Source organism: Drosophila biarmipes, chromosome X, assembly GCF_025231255.1.
Source record: "Drosophila biarmipes strain raj3 chromosome X, RU_DBia_V1.1, whole genome shotgun sequence".
NCBI classification, from domain to species: domain Eukaryota; kingdom Metazoa; phylum Arthropoda; class Insecta; order Diptera; family Drosophilidae; genus Drosophila; species Drosophila biarmipes.
The window spans coordinates 20095228-20116686 of NC_066611.1; the positions used below are offsets into that span (position 1 = coordinate 20095228).

General features: G+C 43.7%; 1 protein-coding gene across 1 annotated transcript in view; it reads left to right on the forward strand.

Annotated features, from left to right (window-relative positions):
* Positions 1–18978, forward strand: part of LOC108023401 (activating transcription factor 3) — a 36901-nt gene extending 17923 nt beyond the window's left edge. Inside the window, exons 3-5 of the mRNA XM_017092851.3 lie at positions 8471–9209; positions 9281–9370; positions 13878–18978. Of these exons, the coding sequence (XP_016948340.1) occupies positions 8943–9209; positions 9281–9370; positions 13878–15326 (1806 nt within the window). The 5' untranslated portion in view covers positions 8471–8942 and the 3' untranslated portion in view covers positions 15327–18978. The remainder of the gene's footprint in view (positions 1–8470; positions 9210–9280; positions 9371–13877) is intronic.
* Positions 18979–21459: the final 2481 nt, after the last annotated feature.

A 21459-nucleotide genomic window follows, 5' to 3' on the forward strand; every position in this document is an offset into this window, starting at 1 on the left:
CCATACCTTGATCAGGGGCGTAGGCAGGGGGTGTTTTAAGTAAACCCATACCCCCCTTTATTTAAAATCCTAAGCATGCTTAACACTATGATATAAAATATCCCCGCCTCAAAAGAATCCTGACTATGCCGCTGACATCGCTGGGGGGACCACAGCTTCTTCTAAACGAAAATATTACGCATACGCCCGGGCGACACGCACAAGTTAAGCGAAATCAATCAAAGACAACAAATTTCCAGCACGCAATCAATTCATAGCGCCAAAGGAGGTGGACCATCCGAATTATATGTGCGTCACTAGGTGTGGCAAATAAAATGTGTGTATGTGCTGCATCTTCCGAGGGGGTTTAGTTCGGGGTCCTCGAGACAATTGGGCGCCAGTTGAGTCGTTCGAGTGTCTTGTGCGGGGTCACCCGCTACTTGCCGCATTCCCGTGCGAATCAATCAAAAGGAGACACTGGCCAGGACAGGAATCTGCCACATTTGCTGCGAGTAACGCGCAATTTAACCTGTCCGTCCGACAGTCTGCCAGTCTGAATTTGCTCCATGCCCATCGCACTCCTGCTCACTCAATTATCATAATTGCGCCGTTTGGGGGGCGCAGGAGGGGGCCAAAATGATAATGTCGGCGCCAGCATTTCCGCTCTTATTAACGACCCGGGATCCTTGGACGGCCGACAACTGCTGGTCTTGGTTAAACACACCCAGCCGAGGACGAAGCGGACATGTGTCCGTGTTGCGGCTTTGGTGGCTTTCTGGGTTTGTGGCCGCCTGACACGCACAATTAAGCCAGTGTTGGTCCAAGGATACGGGCATGGTCCCCGAAATCAAATCGAATAAAATCACAATTTACAACGCTCACGCACGCAGCCCTCTCTCAATATATATAAATATATATTCCCTGGTGGGGGAGCCAAAGAAAAACAAATAACAAGAAAATAAATGCCACGGTGGCGCGTTTCTATTTTTCCAGTTCTTCTATTTTTCCTGCCCGCCTTAATGCACTTGACCTTCGGAATTTGAATTTGAATCTGAATCCAAACCAATTCCGAATCCCCTTGAAACTCGGGCGAGACAACATTTGGCTGCAATCTGTTCGCGTTTGTCTGCCACTAAGTATTTCGATCCAGTTTCCGTTCAAAGTGCGAGAAATTTATTTTTCGGTGCAGAGTGACGTCCAGTCAAAATAACGCCGTGTAAAATAAAACACCAATCGAAAAAAATATAGAAAACAATTGCGAAAAAATGTAAATAATTTTTACGTGAGCAGTATTTCACTTAAGTTTTTTCTAGGGCGTTATGGCACTTTTTATTTTCAGTTCGATTCGGCTTCCTCAGCATTAATTCAATTGGTAATTCACCTAATTTGGCTCCACGCATTGAACGCTAACTTTTTTGTTGGCCCAAATCGGATGTAATTTCAACTCAATACCGAACCTCCAGTTCCAGTTTCTATTGCTTCCTCCGGCGGAAGAGGAGAGGAGAATGACAAAGGACACGCAGTGTCCTCGCTATTGTTGCCTGCCATTGTAAAGTTTGAGTGTAAATTCCATTAGGATTATATTACGGCACTTCAATCCGCACACACAGGCACATGCGCCGAAGGAAGCCGCAAAAGTTTCGCTTGGCCCATAAAGTAGGAGACTTCGTTTTATTATCCTTGAAGAGCAGAGTGGATGTAGCAGAGCCGAGGGACGGGGAAAGTTCAAATGGATTAGGGCCAAGCTCTGGCGAAGCCCCGCAAGGCGTTGGCCCGGTCCACTCACACACAGCCGTATCCATGTCCATATCCGCATGTGCGTGCTGGGCAAGTGGAGGGATATGTGTCAAGGACATGCCGTTCCAAGTGTGTGCGTGTGAGCGTGGGTGCGGGGGTTCCCCTTTTAGGGCAGCTAGGTGCGATGGGCGTGGCCCCAAGGGCTGGGCTGAAAAATACGTTTGGGACACATTTGTTGTCCGCTAATTGATGTTGGTGTCTCTTCCCTGTGTTTATCAGCCATCTCTTGAACTCGCTTTTCACCGTCTTTCTTTTTGGCACTCCCCGAAAGCATAAATTTTGAAATTCCTCTGCTTTGGGGACCCGAAGAAGAGTCAAGACTTAGCCTAGAAATATTCGGGTTAATCAGGTTGCAGGGTGACCTTAGGTCTTTGTCCAATCTTCAAAAATCCTTCTTCCGCGTAGTGAACAAAGAAATCAAGTGCAGTGACCAGGGGGATTTCCCCGAACTCCGAACAGCTGCCAGCTGCGATACCAACACCAAAACGCCCCCTCGGACGCCTCTGCTTTTCCAGTTACAGCGTCGCCAACACAGAAATTTCCATTAGATCTACTTTGTAGCTGTGTGGATAGATGGATGGATGGATGGCTTCGGATGTGTGTGTCTGTGTTTCCATTTTGGCCGTTCTCGATTCTCGTTCGCAATAAATAAACACAATAAAGACTTTTAATGCGAATTCCTTCATAAAAATCACCAAGATGACGATGATCACCGCTTGGCCGCTGTGAAGATGATGATGATGACGGAGATGATGATTAGTGCTGGCCTCCGTCTCCATTTCAGAGATATTTTGCCTTTGCTTTTCCACTGACAGCTGTCGCATGGTCGGGAGCATCTAGCAGATACAAAAGTTTCTTTAGTTATTATTTTGTTTTTTCTGTTTTCTTTTTGCCCAGAACGAGGTGCGAAAAGTGTTCTAAATGGCTTTGGAGACGAAAAGCCACCGAAAAACCGAAAAAGCCACACGGCAAACAGAGTAAACGCGCTTTCTGATAAAATTCCACACACAAAGAGGGGGCAAGAGTGGCCATAAATAACAATAAATAAAAAGAACACGCAAACGGCGAGCAGCGGCGATAATGTCACCTTAATCAGCATAAATCGCTACGATGTCACAAAGTGAATTAGCTCTGGAAATTAATTAGATTCCGCCAAATCGAACGGGAGAACAGGAGAATCGCAGTGCCGGTGAACTGAAGAACCGAAGAACCGAAGCACCGTGGAATCGGAGAGAAGCCCAGCGCAGAGCGAAGAGGGTGGCCAGATAAGATTCGCGTTCGCCCGTGTTTTCCACCGATAAGACATCTTTTGACACGCAGCGTTTCTGATAAGCCCCTGATGATAAAAAAAAACCCACACAAAGTTTAATGAAAGTTCCGATTGCGAACGTCCTTGCACGCATACCGCGTAAAAAGCGTAAATATCTCCACTGCACTCCAAGTTTTTCCGTTTGATTTCCCTTATCTGGGGGGCAGTGACTAATGACGCCTCGCTAACCACATATAGATACAGATATGCGGAACAGGTGGATGCACAAGGTACACGAAGATATATAATATACGTACACACACATTTCCCTTTCCCCGATGAGTCTCGGTTTTTTGTGTACAATAACTCTTGTTTCGGACCAATATATTGTAAACATAACACTTTCCAACCCCCAATAGTTAGTTACTCACCCCTTTCCGAGCAGCTTTCCCTATCCAGATCCTTCTGTCAACCAATTCATTTCCATAATTTTCCATTTCCAAGGCATTTCATTCACTTCGCCGTCGACAGTTTTAGTTTTATGGCCTGCTGTACACTCGACGTTCATAGGGGTGTATTACTAAGGATATACGACTAAAGATAATGTATTAGGAATTTGTATTTAATAAAGGCTGTGGTACATTAAGCTACCTTACCAAATTCCTTTACAAAAAAGATATTTCACAAACTTTACTGAAATACTAGAAATATCATAAAATTCAAATACACTAGAACACTAAAAATACTATAATACTATAAAACCTAAAAAAGTTAAAATTGGTAACATATAACTTTTTAGAAAAGCTCTAAGTGTACTTCCCACTTCGGGTTTTTCTCCATACACCCCTACTTTCCGAGCAATTTTCAAATTTATATTTTGGTGTGACTGGACTGTCTTGTTTTTTTGTGGCTGCCAAATTTAACGCTCGGAACGTGCGCGGAAATGTTTATAACTGTAAAACTTGCGCCACGCGTTCCCCATAAGTTAATGTGCACCATCCCGATCCATCAACCACCCACCCCCACCCGGAACCACCCGTAGTCAGGACATTTTTGGCACGACAGCGGGACGCATTTGGAATGTGCGAAAAGTTCTTGGCCAGTTCGTTCCTCCTTCTCCTTCATGGTGTGCGCTTAATTTTTATAACATTTTTATGCCATCTATCTGGGACCCCCGACCTTATAGAACACCCCCAACCATCCCCTCTTCCGCTTGCCCATGGCGCTCTTAAGTGAATAATAAATTAATTGAATCGCCACGCGGCCCAGTTCTGGCCAAAGCGAGGGGTAGTCTGAGAAACTGATAAATACACCCCCCAAACCCAGCCCATAGTGCCCTGGGTCTTTTCGTCTATTCGTAAACTTTTATGTTAATGGCCAAGCTGGGGTTTATGATCGTACCCCCGCCACAGCAAACCCACCCCGCCCCTGCAATTAGCAAACTAATCAAAGGCAGATATACACACGCTATCTAAATGCCTAATTAAAGTGTAAATTTCTAGCCATCTTCGAGGAGATTTGCGGCCCCCTCCCGGGCTGCAGTGACACTTAATTGGAAAACAGCTGACAAAAGGGCACCGCACGGAACCGAGCCCGCTATCGTATCTATCAGATACTTGTACGTAGATACACACACTCGCTGTGTGTTTGCCTTTGGCCTTTCGGTGTGTTGGCTTTGGCAATGCTTTTAATTAAGCCCGGCCAAGACAGCAGAAGAGCGAAAGAAGGAAAAAGAAGGTACAGCGATTGTCTCCGCACAATGAAAGTTTGTTTTTTATGGCCAGAATACAGATACTGATACCGAATCAGGCACACACAAACACCACCCTCAACTACTTTCTGCTCAAATCCATTTCGGAATATGAATAAGAGAATCGAATAGATGAGAAACAACAAAGTGGGCGAAGTTGTTATTCTATTACAATGCGGCAAAGGATTGAAATGGAATCCGATGACGCAGGGAAAAGCAGAAATCCAGAAACTAGAAAACCAGAGGAGAATCTGAGACCTCCAATTGTGGATGCTTCAAATGGTGGCATGTACGGGGATAATTGCAGGGTAGAGGCAGATATGCGATTTGAGTTACGGTCTGAGCAGTATGGATCTTGTTTAACTCGAAACTAATCAAGGGTTTTAGTATTTATTTTAATTACAAAGAATATAAATCAATTTATGCACTAATCCGGCGTTTATAATTATATAAAAAATACCAATATTTGGTATTTGAAGTTGTCAGTCCAATATTCACAAAAGGGCTTTCGAAATTGTTCAATATGTATTTCCAACCCGCAATGCATTGTTTCCACTGCGCTTGGCCTTTTCCCCCACTTATTGGCTCGTGTGAAATGTGGAGTGCGGCCGAGGCACGTAGCGAAGCAAACGAAACAAAAACCGATAAACGTTCGAGGCGGCAGATGCATAGACAAAATATATATATTGTTTCACATATTATAAGTCAAATGCTTAATGTACTTATGCGGCGTTTTCACATCGCACGCCCCGATGATAAATGCAGGTCCGTGCTCCTCGACCCGAGCATTATGTATCGCAATTATGAAGTGTTATTAATATAATGCTCGTTGTGCAATCGCACCGGCTGACAGTCCATTCATTCGCATTCGATCGCTCGTATAATCGTATGCAAATGGAACGGGAATCCGAGCCCGATTCGGCCTCTGAGTCACCCATCAGTCACACTTTTGGGATATTTTGGATAGCGACGTGACCGAAGCAAATTCACCGATAAGCTGTGACATTGCCTAACTATGGTGATGATGCATCAAGATGCGAAAGGGATTTTAAACAGGTGACGATTCGTTGGTATTCAGTTTTCTACAGTGTTATCGGTGCAATGTATCGTTTTTCGATTAATTTAACGATAATACAAATCATAACGATAAATCGCACTTAACGCTCGTAATAATGAGAAGCAATGCATCGTAAAACAAGCTGGTTGATAATGCCCTTAGGTAACCCGTACTGATGCTAGCGATACACCATTAATGGTGTAATAAAAACAAATAGCTGTTCGTTAGAATATTTTGTTTTTCATACCCCATCGATAAATTCTTTAGTACTTGCCGATTAGTTGAACGATGACAGGAATTTTGTGCCTTTTTTCCGCCAGCACCTCTATCGCATATTCATGGCGGCGGTGGGACACCCCAGCGATCCGATCTCCACACGATCTCTCCATATATCTCCATCGGAACTATACGATCGTTGCGAAAGCTTCTGTTCTCTCTTTTTTGCTGGGGCTGTGCAATCTGGTGGCCATCGATCGATCGATTCGGTTAGGCATCGATCGACTGGCAGCAAAAACTCGCACACTTGAGGGCAATTCACATGCCAGCCACAAATCAGCCGCAAATGACTTTATTTCCAAGTAGCAGCGATACAACTTAGGAATGTCAATGTGGCAAGTGCAGCTAAAAGGTTTCTGGGAGGGACTTTCCTTGCAGCTGCTGAGGAATCCTGCTGGGCACTTGGTTAATGTAGTCGACCACGTGGCGTATGCGCAATCTCAAGGCAGCTGGAGAAAAAAAGATATTATATGAGTTTTTTTTTTAAAAAAAAAAGAGATATTTTGCAAAATATATTATTGGATAAGAAGATCTTATGAATTTTTTAACATACAAAAATTATCGCTCGATAGCTTGATTACTGATAGCTGGAAATAAATTATGGTTTTGCGATCCGTTTACAATGACTTTTCTGAAACAGCTCTCTTTTGAGAGTTGCAGTTTCAGTTGCCCTGACCCCAAATGTTCTCGGGGAGGCCACGCATGCGCAGTTGATGTCGATGCCGCTGAATTTGACGTTGACGTGCGCCGCATTTGGTCAAAATAAGCTTTGGCAACAAAGCCGGACCAATAGCCGGGCCAAAAAAAAGCGATTTGTGCGATTTTCTGTGCGATTTGTGCGAACCGAATGTCAAAAGTGATTTTCGTTGCAGTGGAAACGGGGAAAAAGAGCCACATCAAAGGCAGTAAGGCATTAAAAGCTCTCACAAACAACAAAACCCCAAGCCAAAAAATAAAAATAAAGAAACATGCGAAAGTCATAAATCATAATTCTTTATTCTGCCTGCGTTTTGTTGCTGGCTGCTGACTGACTTTCGGTTTGGAACGGACCGGGAAAAAGGGGGGCTCTAAAACTTATAGAGCATGTCACACATACACCAAAAGGCTGGCAACCACCACAAGTGCACAGCCACCACACTGCTGGCCATATGATAAATGGCTAAAAGCAGAAAAGCAGAAATCGCGCGCAAAACCAAAATGAGATTTTTGTGTTCTGTTTTTCGGCTTTTGAAGTTTGACAGCCTCAATTTGCATTTTGAGCGAAATTGGGCCCCCTTCCTCCTACCCCCTTTTTGCACATTAACCCACCCTGGCCCTTGTCAGATACATAGTTCTTCTTCAAAATGCCACAAATATGCGGGGGAAATAACTCTCGAGAAATTCCGGGCAAATTAAGTGGAGTTTGGGGGAAGAAAAGGAGATGATAAACTTGGGAATACCCTATCAACAAATAGAATGTAGTTATACAATATAAAATAAAATATCTTGGCAATTACAAAGTATTTCCAGGCAAAGCGCTAATTTAAGTGCCATTAAAATTCTTATCCAATTAATTTTACAGGGATTCACATTTCTGTAATTTACAACTGATTGATTTTTCAACTTTCACTGTCAGATGATTTCAACTACCTCATGTAACCTTCAACCTAGTTTCGATTTCAATTGTATTTTCTGACATTCCTTTCCCAAAATTTTGGTAATGATACCATTAATTCTAATTTTAATTTATAACACTTATAACACTTTTATCGCTATTTGCAGCCCCGTTCAGGGGTTCTCGGGAGTCAAGCGAATTCATGGATGATTGCCTTCAATTGCATTTCAATTCCGTTTCAATTGCCGCCGAGGAATTTCGCTGCAGTTTCTCCTTCTGCTCACCTTCACCTCGCACAACCCGCGAGGAATGTGTGTTTGGGGCCCCCAACCCCTGAAGATCCCCCCTGGATATGCTATTTCGCCGCATATCATACATATACTGGGTGGGACACCCACCCACCCGAACGGAGTGTGCCTGGGTCTGGTCTCAATTAACCGATTAATGGCTTAATTGGAGGCATTTGGAATATGTGTGTGCGAGATGCGGGGCTTTTCTTGGTGCGTGATCAATCACGAGATCGTGATTTGTAAGCTCGATTGCGTGACACGCGCCTCACCAGCCCCCGAGACTTACATAAATCAATTTAGCCGAGTTTACTTTATAATTTAATTGCTTTTGTTTACGTTGACATGGCGTACTCACGTTCGTGAGTCTTCCTCCTCTCCGCTTCTCCCTGGCAGAGTGGGCCATATATCTCTATATAGTACATAGTATCTGGCGCTCTTCTCACTCTCTCTTTCCGTTTTGTCTCTGTGAATTTTGCAGATTCGCCGCCGATGTGAAGCGAGGTGCCGGCTGTTCGACGTTCAACGCATTCGCTCGGCCTTAGCGCTCTGAGCAACAACAAAAGTCGGGGACCTGAGCCGATGGAGCCGATGGATCGGCCATACTCCTCCAAAAGCACCCTCTCCCTAAGAAAAGCCCTGAAAAAGGCGAAAAAGGAAGAACTGTAATTTTTTAACTTGTGATAAGCGGAAAAGTGAAAAGTGTGTGCCTCCAGAACCCATAATATATACACATATATACAAGAATATAAAGAGATATACAAGAGAATACTTTTTGGCATAGTCCAACCAACCAATGCAACGCGTAGGCCTTCAACTGTGATTTAAGAATACAAAACAAAAAAAGCAAAACAAAAATAAGAAACCCCGTTCGTTACGTTTAATTTTATTAGTTCGGTTTAGTTATTTTGTTCAACTCTTTGCGTGTGCAACAGCTTACCGATTAGATAGCCATGTTCAACTCCAACATACCGGCCTCCTCCCTGCTCGGGATCGACAACAGCGGCCTCCTGATGGGCGGGCACACGCCCAAGACGCCGGAGATCCTGAACTCGCTGATCGCCATGACCAACCCGCTGGACAGCTTCAGCTTCAGCTCGGCGGCGGCAGCGGCCGTTTCCGCCGCTGTTTCCGCCTCCGCCGCCTCCTCGGCCTCCTGCAGTGCCGCCTCCACGCCAGTGGTCACCGTGCGTCACTTCAACGGTCATCCCAACGGCCAGGTGAGGATTGTCACTGCTTGCCAGTCGGTGCCACACGGCGTATGCTTAACTTGCGTATACTTCATTTGCAGTCGCACTCCCAGGACAGCAGTCATTCCAGTTGCTCCGGATCGCCGCTAGACTCCCCAGCGGGCACGGCCACCACGCCCAGCGTCCAACAGGTATGTCATCTGCCGCGTTCTATTAAAATTAAATGGGATACTAAGTCAATAATGGTTTTCAAAAGCTTCTATTGATATTATAATTTAATTTAATTTCAATCTACAATCTCAAGTATCTTTATCAATATTAAGGCCCAATTAATTGTTGAATTAAATGTTCCCACATTTTAATACCAGTTTATATAAACAGAGCCCTGAGTCAGTCGTAGATTTCAAAAGCTTCAATTGATAGTCCTTACTTGGCCAGGTTTTACTATTGTCTTTAAAAGAACTTAAGCAAATTAAAGCCCGATAACGTATAAAAAGTAAAAAACCTCAAGTGGCTTTATTTAATTTAAGCCCAATAAAATGGGGCCCTAGACAATTAAGGATACCAATTTACATTTATAGTCATAGTAATTAGTCGGTTTTAATCAAAATCTTTTATGGAATCTCAAGTATCTTTATTAAATCAAAGTTCCGGTCTTGAATAGTACTTTTTTTTCCTTTTCCAAAATAACCATTCAATTCAACGCCCATGGCAACAGCTAGTGCAACTTTACAAGCCATTGTTCGAGTTTTCCCAAGTCGTTCATATTTTGAAGACCAAATCAAATCCGTTGAAAGGCAATCGCTGCAGAAAGAATGAGACACTAAAATTGAAACTAACTGGAACCATAAATCAAAGACAAACGATCCGACTTGATACTTGCAATCAATCAATAACTAATTGAATTGCAATTGAAGGCAACCTCTCAACTTGGGGAACCCAACCGGTTCCCTCCAAAATCGACAGATATATGTGGATAATACGGTATACTGGTCAGCCGCCGAGATCCAAAATTTAAAAACCGAAATGAGAGGCTAAAGTACACGGGGTTCTAATTTATGAGAAATTTTGTTGGGAAACAAATTGAAAAGACGGTGTGCCTCTCTCTTTCAACCCGTTGCGCTGCAGCAATTAAAAGCTGCGCCGGCCCAACGCCTATAAATTCGTTTCAAGTAATAATCATAAATCACATTTGCACACACACACGGTCGGCGGATGGCGGATGGGGGATGGGGGATAGGGGATGGCGATAGCCGTATAGATATAGCCAGCCATATAGACACCTGCCAATTATTTGCGGGCGAAAAGGGGTGGGGCCAGAGGGAGTGGGAGCGGGAGCGGGAGCGGACTAGGGATGCGTTCATTGCACAACCCAGAGATCGGATAGGCGGCCTTTAACTCTCGTTTGTGGAATTAATCGCTGAAGTTGACACCACCGCAGTTACGTGCCTCATTAAGGCCAATGTCAGTCAGCCAAGCAGTCAAGAGTGATTCTCCCCACTCGCACAGAGATTCAGATTCAGATGCAGCGGCTGATTTAGCGGCAGATTCAGATTCAGATGCAGATGCAGATACTCGAACGCAGTGCCGCAAAAGTGAAATCAATTCTCGCCGCGTCTCGCAATTGACGCCCACGTCAGACAAACGGACGGACTGAACCGCATACGGACAAAGTTACGGACAAAGTGACAGACCGACGGACAGACCAATGGCCGGCGGACAGTGCGTGGGCCGATTTTGCACGGCAGTGTGTGCTGTGTGCTGTGTGCTGTGCGCAGTGCTGCGTGGGCGAAACAGTCATGGAATAAATGAATGAATGACTGAAACTGACCAAATTGAAGCGGCCAGATTGAAACTGCAAGTGCTTGCATACGAGTCTGTGGCTTGCGACTGGATTTCCTCACTTGAAGCAACCAAATTGTTGTTGATAAGGTCCCCAGACGATCATACAACTCACTTGATGAAGTAGAACCGATTGAAAATAGTCTTTTTCAAGTCGAGATCTGACAAAAATTCAACAGTTCCTATCTAACTCTTTAAGACATATAATAATATTTATTTATTTACAAAACAGTATGCCTAATATTTCACGCTAAAGGCTCAGAAAATCGTTAGTTTGTGTATATAACTAACTGATGTAATACAAATCGCATATTGTTTTCTCTCTTTTAATTTTATGTAGTTTTCGCTTATGAATCTAGAAGTCCAAGGGTTTTGTGCAAAAGTGCACATAATTTGTATTTAACTTTAAGTATGGCATTAAAGTCAGCCCAACAATGTAAGCGCCTTTTACAAGATTTCTATAGAATTTATTAAATACGAATTTGGCAAGGGGTTTGACCCCCAGTTGAACCCATTCAAAGGTTTCCTGCCCTCTGCTTGAGTGTTTTTTTTTATTATTTCCTTTGCACGCCAAATATTTGCACAAATGTTGCCGAAAAAGAACGCCAAGCAAATGGGGGATATGTAAAATGGGGAGAAATTATAAGAAGGGCAAACAGAACGAGTGAGAAATGTGCAAAAGTGCAAACAAGCCAAACAAAATGCAAATTTGCCAGCCCGAAAATTGGCTCTTAAATGTATCTTTTTCGGGCGAATTTTGCGACTAAAGTTGCAGCGATGCGAAGTGCAAAGAAAGGCTCGGCCGTTCCGCAGAAGTCGGTAAATACAGATGCAGGTACAGCAACGAAGATACAAAAGATACTGAGATACTGATTCAAAGATATAAAGCCGCAACCGCAACCTGTGATGTCCATTCCCATTCCCATTTACATCCACAGCCTCATTTCCCCCGACGCAATTGCACAATTTTCCAGCAGACTTTGTCCGACTTTTCGACTTTTCGAGTCGATGCTGACCATATGGTCGTACGTATTGGCTCCGATTTGCTAGCGACTTTGATTTTTTCTCCTTTTTTTGGGATCGGCGCATGCGATTATTATGATTTTGTTTTGGATTTCGTTTTTCGGCATTCTTTACTTGTCGCTTTTTAAACACAAAATTTATTTATCTGATTTCTGGGTCAATAAATATACCGCAGCGTGCCTAAAATTCAAATGGGAACCCGACCCGCTGCCGATGCCGAAAAAATTAACAGAAGCGCAAAGACAACATTGGGGAGAAGGGCGCGTTCAATCAGTAATCAGTGGCATCCGAACAATTTCTCGAGCAGACAACAAACAAAATGCGCAAAAAGGGAAAAACCAACGAAAAAATAAATACAAAAATTATATATATATAAACGAGGCGTCGGTCTGGTCGACAATTCAATGGGCTGCAGATTGCAGGGGCCAATTGTGACAGTCCCCCTTTTTTTTGATGGATGCCATATTTCGAGATGATTTGTAATCTTCATTATATAGGAAGTTCCAACATAGGGTAATATCAGCTGGTTGCAAAATTCATAGCCCTCGAACAGTATCTTAGACCAATCAAGTGCATCCGGCGCCATAGGCACACTCTCTCGCTGCCGGCGTTTGTTCTTCTTGCCAGGGTTTCCAGGTGCATATTGTTCAGGGTTGACATCATCGGAGTTTTGACATTTCCATTACTTTATTTAAGCCGGTGCTTAAACAGAAATATTTTACATTTTTAATACAAAACTAATTCAACAAAAAGAAGGTATTATAATATTCAATATGCCAATTTAACAACAATAGTTAATCATTTTATAATAGAATATTTTAAAACCTGAAATATAACGTTGTTTTCGTGTTACTCGGCATTAAGGTTTCTCACTCTTCAATAGTACGACTTAAATTATTCGAAAAAACAAATTTTAAGTATGTTTTTGTAACTTGTTTCTAATTCTATTCAGCCTGAGTGATGGATGGTTTTTAAACCAGTTTAAAATTGGTTTCAGGAAAACTTTTAATGCCTATTTTGAGGCCACTTAGGGTATTGCACCAGCTCCTATGGCCGAGTGCCTCGAATGCAGTCAATCAACGAAAGTTGTCATCGTGGGGAATGGAATGGAGTGTGGTGATGACCATCTGTTCCTTTTCGCACACACAGGTCTTGAGCTCCTCCATAAATGGAACTGACCCAGTGCAGGCTGGCTATCGAGGTTACTTCGCCTTTTGGTTTTTGTTTTCGGTTTTTTAAGAGCTCCATGAGCCCACCCACCTCATCGAGTGCCGAATGCACTTGTCAGGGCAGCAAAGAGAGAGCACTGAACACTTTCTGGGCGTGGCGATTGTCGCAGATTTCTATCTGCTCGCTGTAATATTTATAATTCATGCACAACTCGAGTGTCCCCAGACCCAAAACCCAAACCCAAATCGAGGTGCCAAGCCCTAAGCCAAAGCGCAAAAAAAGGTCGCTGGAGTAAATCACCGGGCAAATAAACAAACAAACAAAGCTGAAAATGCCGCTGAAGATAATCTGGTCCCGAGAAATCGGGCCGCGATTCGTCATAACTATATCCGCCCGTCCCCCGAAGGGCGTCCAGCTCTCAAAAAATAAACTGTGTCGAAATTTCACTCTGCAACATCCACCTTCTCAAGGGAAAACGTAGCCATTTGGCAAAGAATCAACACAAAAGTTAGTTAGCTAGTCTGTCTACTTGCTAATTTAAAATTAGGGTTTAAACCCAACAAATAATATATGATACATTTTAGATTTTACTATCCCACTTAAACGGATAGATCCTCTCTAACCGCTGACTTTCTCTTCTTTCCACTTCCTTTGCCTTTCCAGACCTGCTCGCGTCTGATCAAGGAGGGCCTGAAGCTGTCCATCCAAAGCAAGCGCAAGCTGTCCACCTGCGACTCCAGCTCCGGATCGGAGCAGCCGCATTCGAAGTACTCGCGGCGCAGCAGCAACCACAACGGGCACAGCGGCAGCAGCAACAACTACAGCGGCAGCCTGAGCAACGCCAACGACCTGGACGACGACTGCGAGGAGTCGAGCGACGAGGACAGCGAGACCAAGTCGCAGCCGAAGGGCCTGACTCCGGAGGACGAGGACCGCCGGCGGAGGCGCCGCGAGCGCAACAAGATCGCGGCCACCAAGTGCCGGATGAAGAAGCGCGAACGCACCCAGAATCTGATAAAGGAGTCGGAGGTGCTCGACACCCAGAACGTCGAGCTGAAGAACCAGGTGCGTCTGCTGGAGACCGAGCGCCGCAAGCTGAAGGACATGCTCCAGTCGCATTGCTGCCAGCGGGCCGGAGGCTACCAACTGCCCACCCAGCTGCTCCATTCGCCGGCACAGAAGTACCTCAACGAGCTGGAACTGGAGTCGACGAGCGGCGGCGGTGGCGGCGACATGACCAACTCGGGCAACAGCCAGCGGCTGCAGAGCATACCTTCGATTGCCACCTTCAAGTATGGCTCCAAAACAGCGGCGGCCATGGCCCAGCAGCTGCCCAGTGGCTACTGCAAGCCCTCGCCCAGTGCTCAGGAGTTCGAGCACGCCGGCTACCAGCAGCAACAGTCCCTGAATCCCGCCGGCAACAGCATCGTCGAGCAGCAGCAGTCGAATCCCAGTCCCAGCCTGATTTCCGACTATGTGCCCAACTGCGATGGCCTGAACGGCGGCGGCGGCGGCAGCAGCAGCAACAACAACAGCAGCAGCAACGCCAGCAGCAACACCAGCAGCAACGCCAGCAGCAACATCAGCAGCCACACCAGCAACATCAGCGGCCTCAGCAGCAACGCCACGAGCAATAACAGCAGTACAACGCCCACCGCCACCAGCAGCGCCATTGAGTTTGTCAAGAACGAGCTGGTGGACTCGCAGAGTCCCTACACCACCGCCCTGAGTGCCGAGCGCTTCCTGTTCGAACCCAGCGATGGTTTCCCGGACATCAAGCATGCCTGCGTTCTGCCCTTGCCCTGCGGCACCAATGGCCTCAACATGGCCAGCGTGGTCCACACGAACGGCGGCACCGGAAGTAACAATAGTAATAACAACAACAACACCCACCTGATGGACTTCCACCAGGGCCTGCATAATGGCAACATAGGTGTTGGAGTGGGCGTTGGAGTGGGCGTGGGCGTTATGACCCCCTACGATGATGAGCAGCTGCTGCTGCTGAAGAACGGCTGCTATGCCACCGATCTGCTGGCCCAACTGGAAGGCGGCGAGTATGTGGATCTGGACGCAGCCACCGCCTTTATGAACAACGGCAGTTGCCTGGCGTGAGGAAGGGCACCGGACAGGGAGCGGGATCGAGACCGCGACCTGCTGCTCCTAGCCTTCGATCAGCCCAACAGCCAACAGGAGGAGCAACACCATCAGCAGCAGCAGCCACTGCAACATCCTGTTGAGAAAGAGGAGCCACCGGCCAGTCCACAACTAGACAGGCAGGTGGAACTCGAGCTCGAAATGGAACTGCAACTGGGAGAGGAGCAGGATCCGGCTTGGGCCCATGTAGACTACTGGTGCTAGGCCATCATCCCTATACTAATGTTAATCTTAACCGCCACTCATTGACTAAGCAAAAGCCGGAGTACAGAAAACGAAGCTGCAGTCCCCTTAAAAACAAAGCATAACGTATAACCCAAATCCCAATCCGGCCTTACCTTACAATAGCTTAAATACTTCCACTTCTTTTTTTAACTACCACATCAATAGTCCATAATATTTTTTAAAAAAGATTTAGTTTTACCCCAGCAATCCAAGATCTTCCAATAGCAGATTCCCCCAGTAAGGTCCCCCATCCCGCAATTCAAACAAGGACCACTCGAATATAATACCCCACAAGTACCCAAAACCATCCCAAACAAACCCCTTAACCTTTGATCCCAAGTCCGCCTGGAGCCGGCATCCAGCCTGTGGCTTGACTACCTCATGAAGAAAGAAGCAGAAACAATTAACAAGTAACTATCATTAAAGAACTGTAAAGAGTAAGGTGTAAGGAGCGTAGAAAGCAGAATCAGAATTAGAAGCGAGGAGAGCACACAAACACACGCGCAGCGAAGAACGAAGCACTTGCACAACTGTACATAACCCAACTTTTGACACGATTACTAGGTATATCGATAACATTCCATTGCAAGCCTGCTACATAACAAAGTCGAACGAAGAAGAAGAGCAGTGATCAACTGCGAGCAGTCACATCCGCATCAGTAATTATTAATTTTAATTTGTTCAATCCCTTTTCAAGCGTATTTTTGTTTGCTCTTTGCTCCCCCCAACGAAGCCTTAAAAATAATATTAACCATGCCTATTGTATGTCTGTGTAAACAATCGGGAGATTAGAGAGGAGGGTAATTCAAGTTGAGAATCCGATGCAGAAGCAGGAGGAAAAATAGGAAGCCCATGCGATAAGACGTTTGATATTTTTTTCTAAAACCTAGGCTTAGTCAGTGATAAAACCTATATATACCGTATATATAAACAAAATACTTGTATGAATTTTTGTTTTTTTTTGTGTCCATACATTGTAAGCTATGTTTAAACGATGAACGAAAAAATTGTGTAAGCTGTTGCCTTAATCAAAAATGAAAACGACAAAAAAATATCTTTCAATTGACAACTAAAACTAAATTAATAATCTACACTTTGTTACATCTTTTGCAAAACTAATCTACATATACAAGAACAACAAAATATTTAATTATTATAAATATAAAAGAAGAGATATATGAAATGCGATATGTACATATACGTATGATATATGAATTGGTGGAATCGAAGACCTTAAAGTGCTGCTAAAATTGAAACTTTGCAACTCCTTTCAACTTGCGCCTTATTACAGTTAAACGACAAAACCACTTTTGTAATTTATACGATATACATAAAAAAGAAACGTCGAAGAATATATATACAAGCGTGTACTAAAAGAAAGTAATATATTTGTGTGTGTCTATTGCTTGATCAACGAGTTGAAGCAGAGTTCATTTATATATAAATATAGATATCTATATATATACATACTTATACACGGATATAACAGTTATATATATACAGAAGTGTGTGTACAAACAGCTGTGAACACCAAAAAGTGGCCTAAAGGAGCATCCAACCCAAATATAAAAACCACAAATAATTCCCCTCACAAGTGCTTTGAAATTGTTTCGTAATTGTAATGCCTCGAGTTAAAAAAGAGTTAACCAACGATGCCGATAAAACGATATTCGATACATTATATATATGTAAATTACGCAAAACAACTATTTATAATATTATTAAACGAACCGATGAGCTCTTCAAGCCTCTTGAGCACCGCCTTTTTCGCTAGTTGTACCAAGTCTACCATAATGTTATGTCACCCCTAAATCCCCGATATGTATAATCAAAGTAACCCCCACGAAAATGCGTGCCTATTTGCCCCGAATAGGATTGTAAGCATGTGTAACCACAACAAAGAAGCCTTTCCACTCGAAATGGAGCTTTAAAATTAATAAAAAACTGTATTTGAGCATACCTTAAGCAAAGTTTACCTCACACACACACCAATCACTCGCACACAAAACACACACACAAAGAGGCAACCCTAAAAATATTACGGCTAGGGACTTCACTCGCCGACAATTGATATTACGTTCAGCTTCCAAAACAAGTAAAACATTTTTAAAAATTAACAAAAAGAAAAACTTAAACAAGTTTCAACAACTCAGGTCAGGCGAGAGGAGGAGCTGCCAGGGTTGTCGCCACATTCGATGTTAAATGTAATTCGTAACTGTAAATGTTAACTGTAAACCATAATTGTAAATGGCAGAATGCAATCAAGTCCATTATGTTAGGAGAGTTCCCGCTTGTAAATTTGTTTATTTTTGTATTATTTCTCGATTTGTTTGTTGGTTTTTCGATTAATATTTTCTAATATATATATATCTACATAAATACGACATTAAAGCGTCGATTGAGTTTGAGTTTGGGGTTCGTGGGCTTCGCTTCCGCCAGCAGCTGAAAGGCAGAAATATCTTAATAATAGAGCATTGTAGAAGTAGATCAACATCATCGGAAAGCCATCCATCGCTCTCATCCACACAGGACTACTCCATTCTTTAGTAGCGCATCATCATTTTACCACTTCGACCTCTGACCTGCACCTCAACCCGGACCCTTCATCAGCTTTTAGTTTTAGGCTACACAACGTTTGTTTAATAAAAGAAAAAACTTAAACACAACATGCGCTACGAAAGTACCTGGACAAATGTAACGATTAACGATCAACAAAACCGATTTATCAATCTTGGTTATTGTCTTTAAAAACAAGAATATCGCAAAAGAATCGCAATCAGCTGCAGGCAGAAACGACCCAAAAAAACCCCTTCAAGCTAAAGAGTCCGTTTATTTGTATAGCCCTAGAACCATATAACTATATCCATGTATATTGCTAAAGATATTGATAAAGTTACAAAATTTATATGTGTATATGTCCACAAACAGCAGAAGCAAGCAACAAACAAAGAAAACTCCCACAAACTGTGCTAAAACAAACGTAAGAAATAATATATGAAAAATGTGTCGAGAGAGTCTAGATGTTATTTGTGTAATTTTGACCAGAGCAAAACTATACGGAAAATAGATCTAGCTGACTAACCATGTGAAAGCCAAGCAAGAGGAACAAGAGAAAAACAGATAAACAGCAACCAAGCAAGCAAGCCCAATCAAATCTATGTCTAACTGAGCGATAATTGATAGTCGATAATGTTAACTCTCATCCAACAAGTCATCCTTATCCAGTGTGTTTCATGTTATTCCGTAGACGTGCCCGTATCTCTAACGCTCGCTGTATCCGCATCTATATCTGTAACTCTAACTGTCTCTGTAAACCATCTCCGATCCGACCACAACCGATCACACTCTAAAAGAACTACAATAAAAATTCAAGTTTAATATCCAACCATCTGAGTTTGCCTTTGATCTATCGTTTGCCTGCCCCAACATTAGCGATCGCTCATCGATCTTGAAACAACAACAGCCCGACGTCATTCCGCCCGGGGGCATTACATCTGAATCAACCTGACCTGCCTTCAGTGCCCCCTTTGTTGCGGCTTACCCTTTCTTCGGTGGGTGTTTTGATTGAAGGAGTCTGGTGGTCCACCCATAAGGTTTTTAAAGATTTATCCACTATCTTTGTTGTTTTTCTTCAGTTATGATGGCATAGAACGTTAGGTTTCATTCTGCCTATCTATGATATTACATGTTATAATCTGTCATTAGCTCTGATGGTCTACAAGGTATAAGCCATATTCCAACCATCTTTGATGTACTATTTTTTTGATCCATTTTATTTTCAAGATTTCAGGGTAACGTATCTTAAAGTTTGATATACTCTCTTTGGTTTTTTAAGATGTTATATAAGGTATAAGCCATCTTTTGGATCTTTGATATCACACACCAGTTGAAAGTAAGATTTCAGGGTATCCCAGAGGTCTGTCATCCAGCACTAGATCTCCCGATTGTTTGTTCGATAAAGCTCATTCTTGGCGCGTGTCTCCGCGTGGGCGTGGGACAATCGGTTCTGCCCGATCCGAACCAATCCGATCCGCCCCTCTGCAGCCCCACCGATTTCAGATCCGATCTGCATCGCTGACGGGCAAGTTATAAACAGACGGTGACATCATGTCTTGCAAGCAGTATTCTGTCTGTCTCTCCGTCTCAATCGGCGTCTCAGTGAGTGCGACTTGCTGTGTCGCCAACTATGTATTCGTGGTTAGAAACCCCTCCTCTCGTAGCGCCTGGCCGCCAATACCCTCCGATTCTCTGGCGCTCCGCTAATATGCATAAGTTGAAGGCTCGCTTTCGGAGCTCCGAGCTGCGATCGAGCCAGGGTTTGAACCGCGCTCGGGTGATTAATGCTGCCCCCGGCAGTGATTAATGCCTAATTGCTTATTGAATGTCATAACAGTAATAAAAGAACGAAAAACACCGCACAAAATCCTTCTCGCTGCAGTGTGTGTCATAGATTGGGTCACCGCCTCCACGGGAGTCACATGCACCGGACACACGATATGTGGGGATGATTCCTCCCCAGAACAGACAAGCCCTCCTCCGAGATGTCAGGTTGGGAATTAATAAAAATAGCTCCGCTAATTCGTCTCTCTGAAAAAGCGAATATTAGTAATGGCTCGGGGTCACCAAGCCATTATTTTCAAAATCATTTTATAAAGTAGATGAAAAGAGACATGTCTTACACAAACTCGATTTTATTTCTTATTAATCTAACCCTACTTATTAGTTATCTAGGCCAAGAATTTCGTAAGATCTTATAATTATAAACAAAAAAGTTACTTTTAACACACCCATCATCCAACGATGCTTTCTTTTAGTGCTTGGCATTTAAGCGATCCGCGATCTAGGCAAATGTCACCAAGGCAGAAGTAGAGATCTAGGTGTCCAGATCCCACGGACGATGAAGTATGGAATATGAAAGCAAGCACCGGGCGCACAGCTTTGATAAATTATGGCATTTAATCGCATGAAATATCGGCCATAAATAACCAGAGAACGCATTATCATTGAGCTAACTATTAGCAATCACCTTTGTATTGGTGTTTGTATTTGAATTTAGATAGTCTTACATGTGTTGCACCATTGGGTATTTATAGTCGTGCGTTAAGTGAAAAATTATGCCACCGAGCAAAAGCAAAGCAAGGCACAAGCACAAGTGCGATTGTGACAAATGGGATATGTCTTCGGGGCCCCAAAGGCTCGCGATTACCAATTACCTATTTCTATATCTACCTCGATATCGACCGCTCCCCAAACACGGTGGCCAAGTGCCGACCTGCTGTCTGCCAAGGTCCCAACCGCAATCCCCATCCCAGTGGCACGGTCTTAATAGAAAAGTCTCGTGACTCAGCGCCCAGAAGGTCAGATTCTCATTTTCAGTGGCGATCGGTGGAAGAGAATGGGGCGTGGCGCTGTGGTCAAGAACGGAGTGGAGCAGTTCAACACCCACTGCCAACCAATTAGCTGGGTGGGGTTGGAATCGCTTAAGTCAAACTACGATTGATTCCTACGAGAAGATTTACGAAATGGAAACAGTTTTCAGACTTCATATAATAGAACCAAGGTTCACCAGCAATAGTATTAGCCAGTTTATGTGCATATAGGTTTATGTAACAGATCAGTAAATATTACTATAACCGTTCCAATCAAACAGTACATAATCCTTTTATCCGCAATGTTTTTTGTGAACATAGATATTTTAACATCATACTCCACTTCGTATTCCATATTTCAGTAATGTAAGTCGCTGGTTGTTGATGTTGTTATTAATATTGTTGTTCTTTTTTTAACTTTTGCATGCGTTTTATTGGATTTGGTTCGTGGCAAGCGCACGAAATGCCTCCGCTGTCAAATGCGGCTGGGTTTTGGT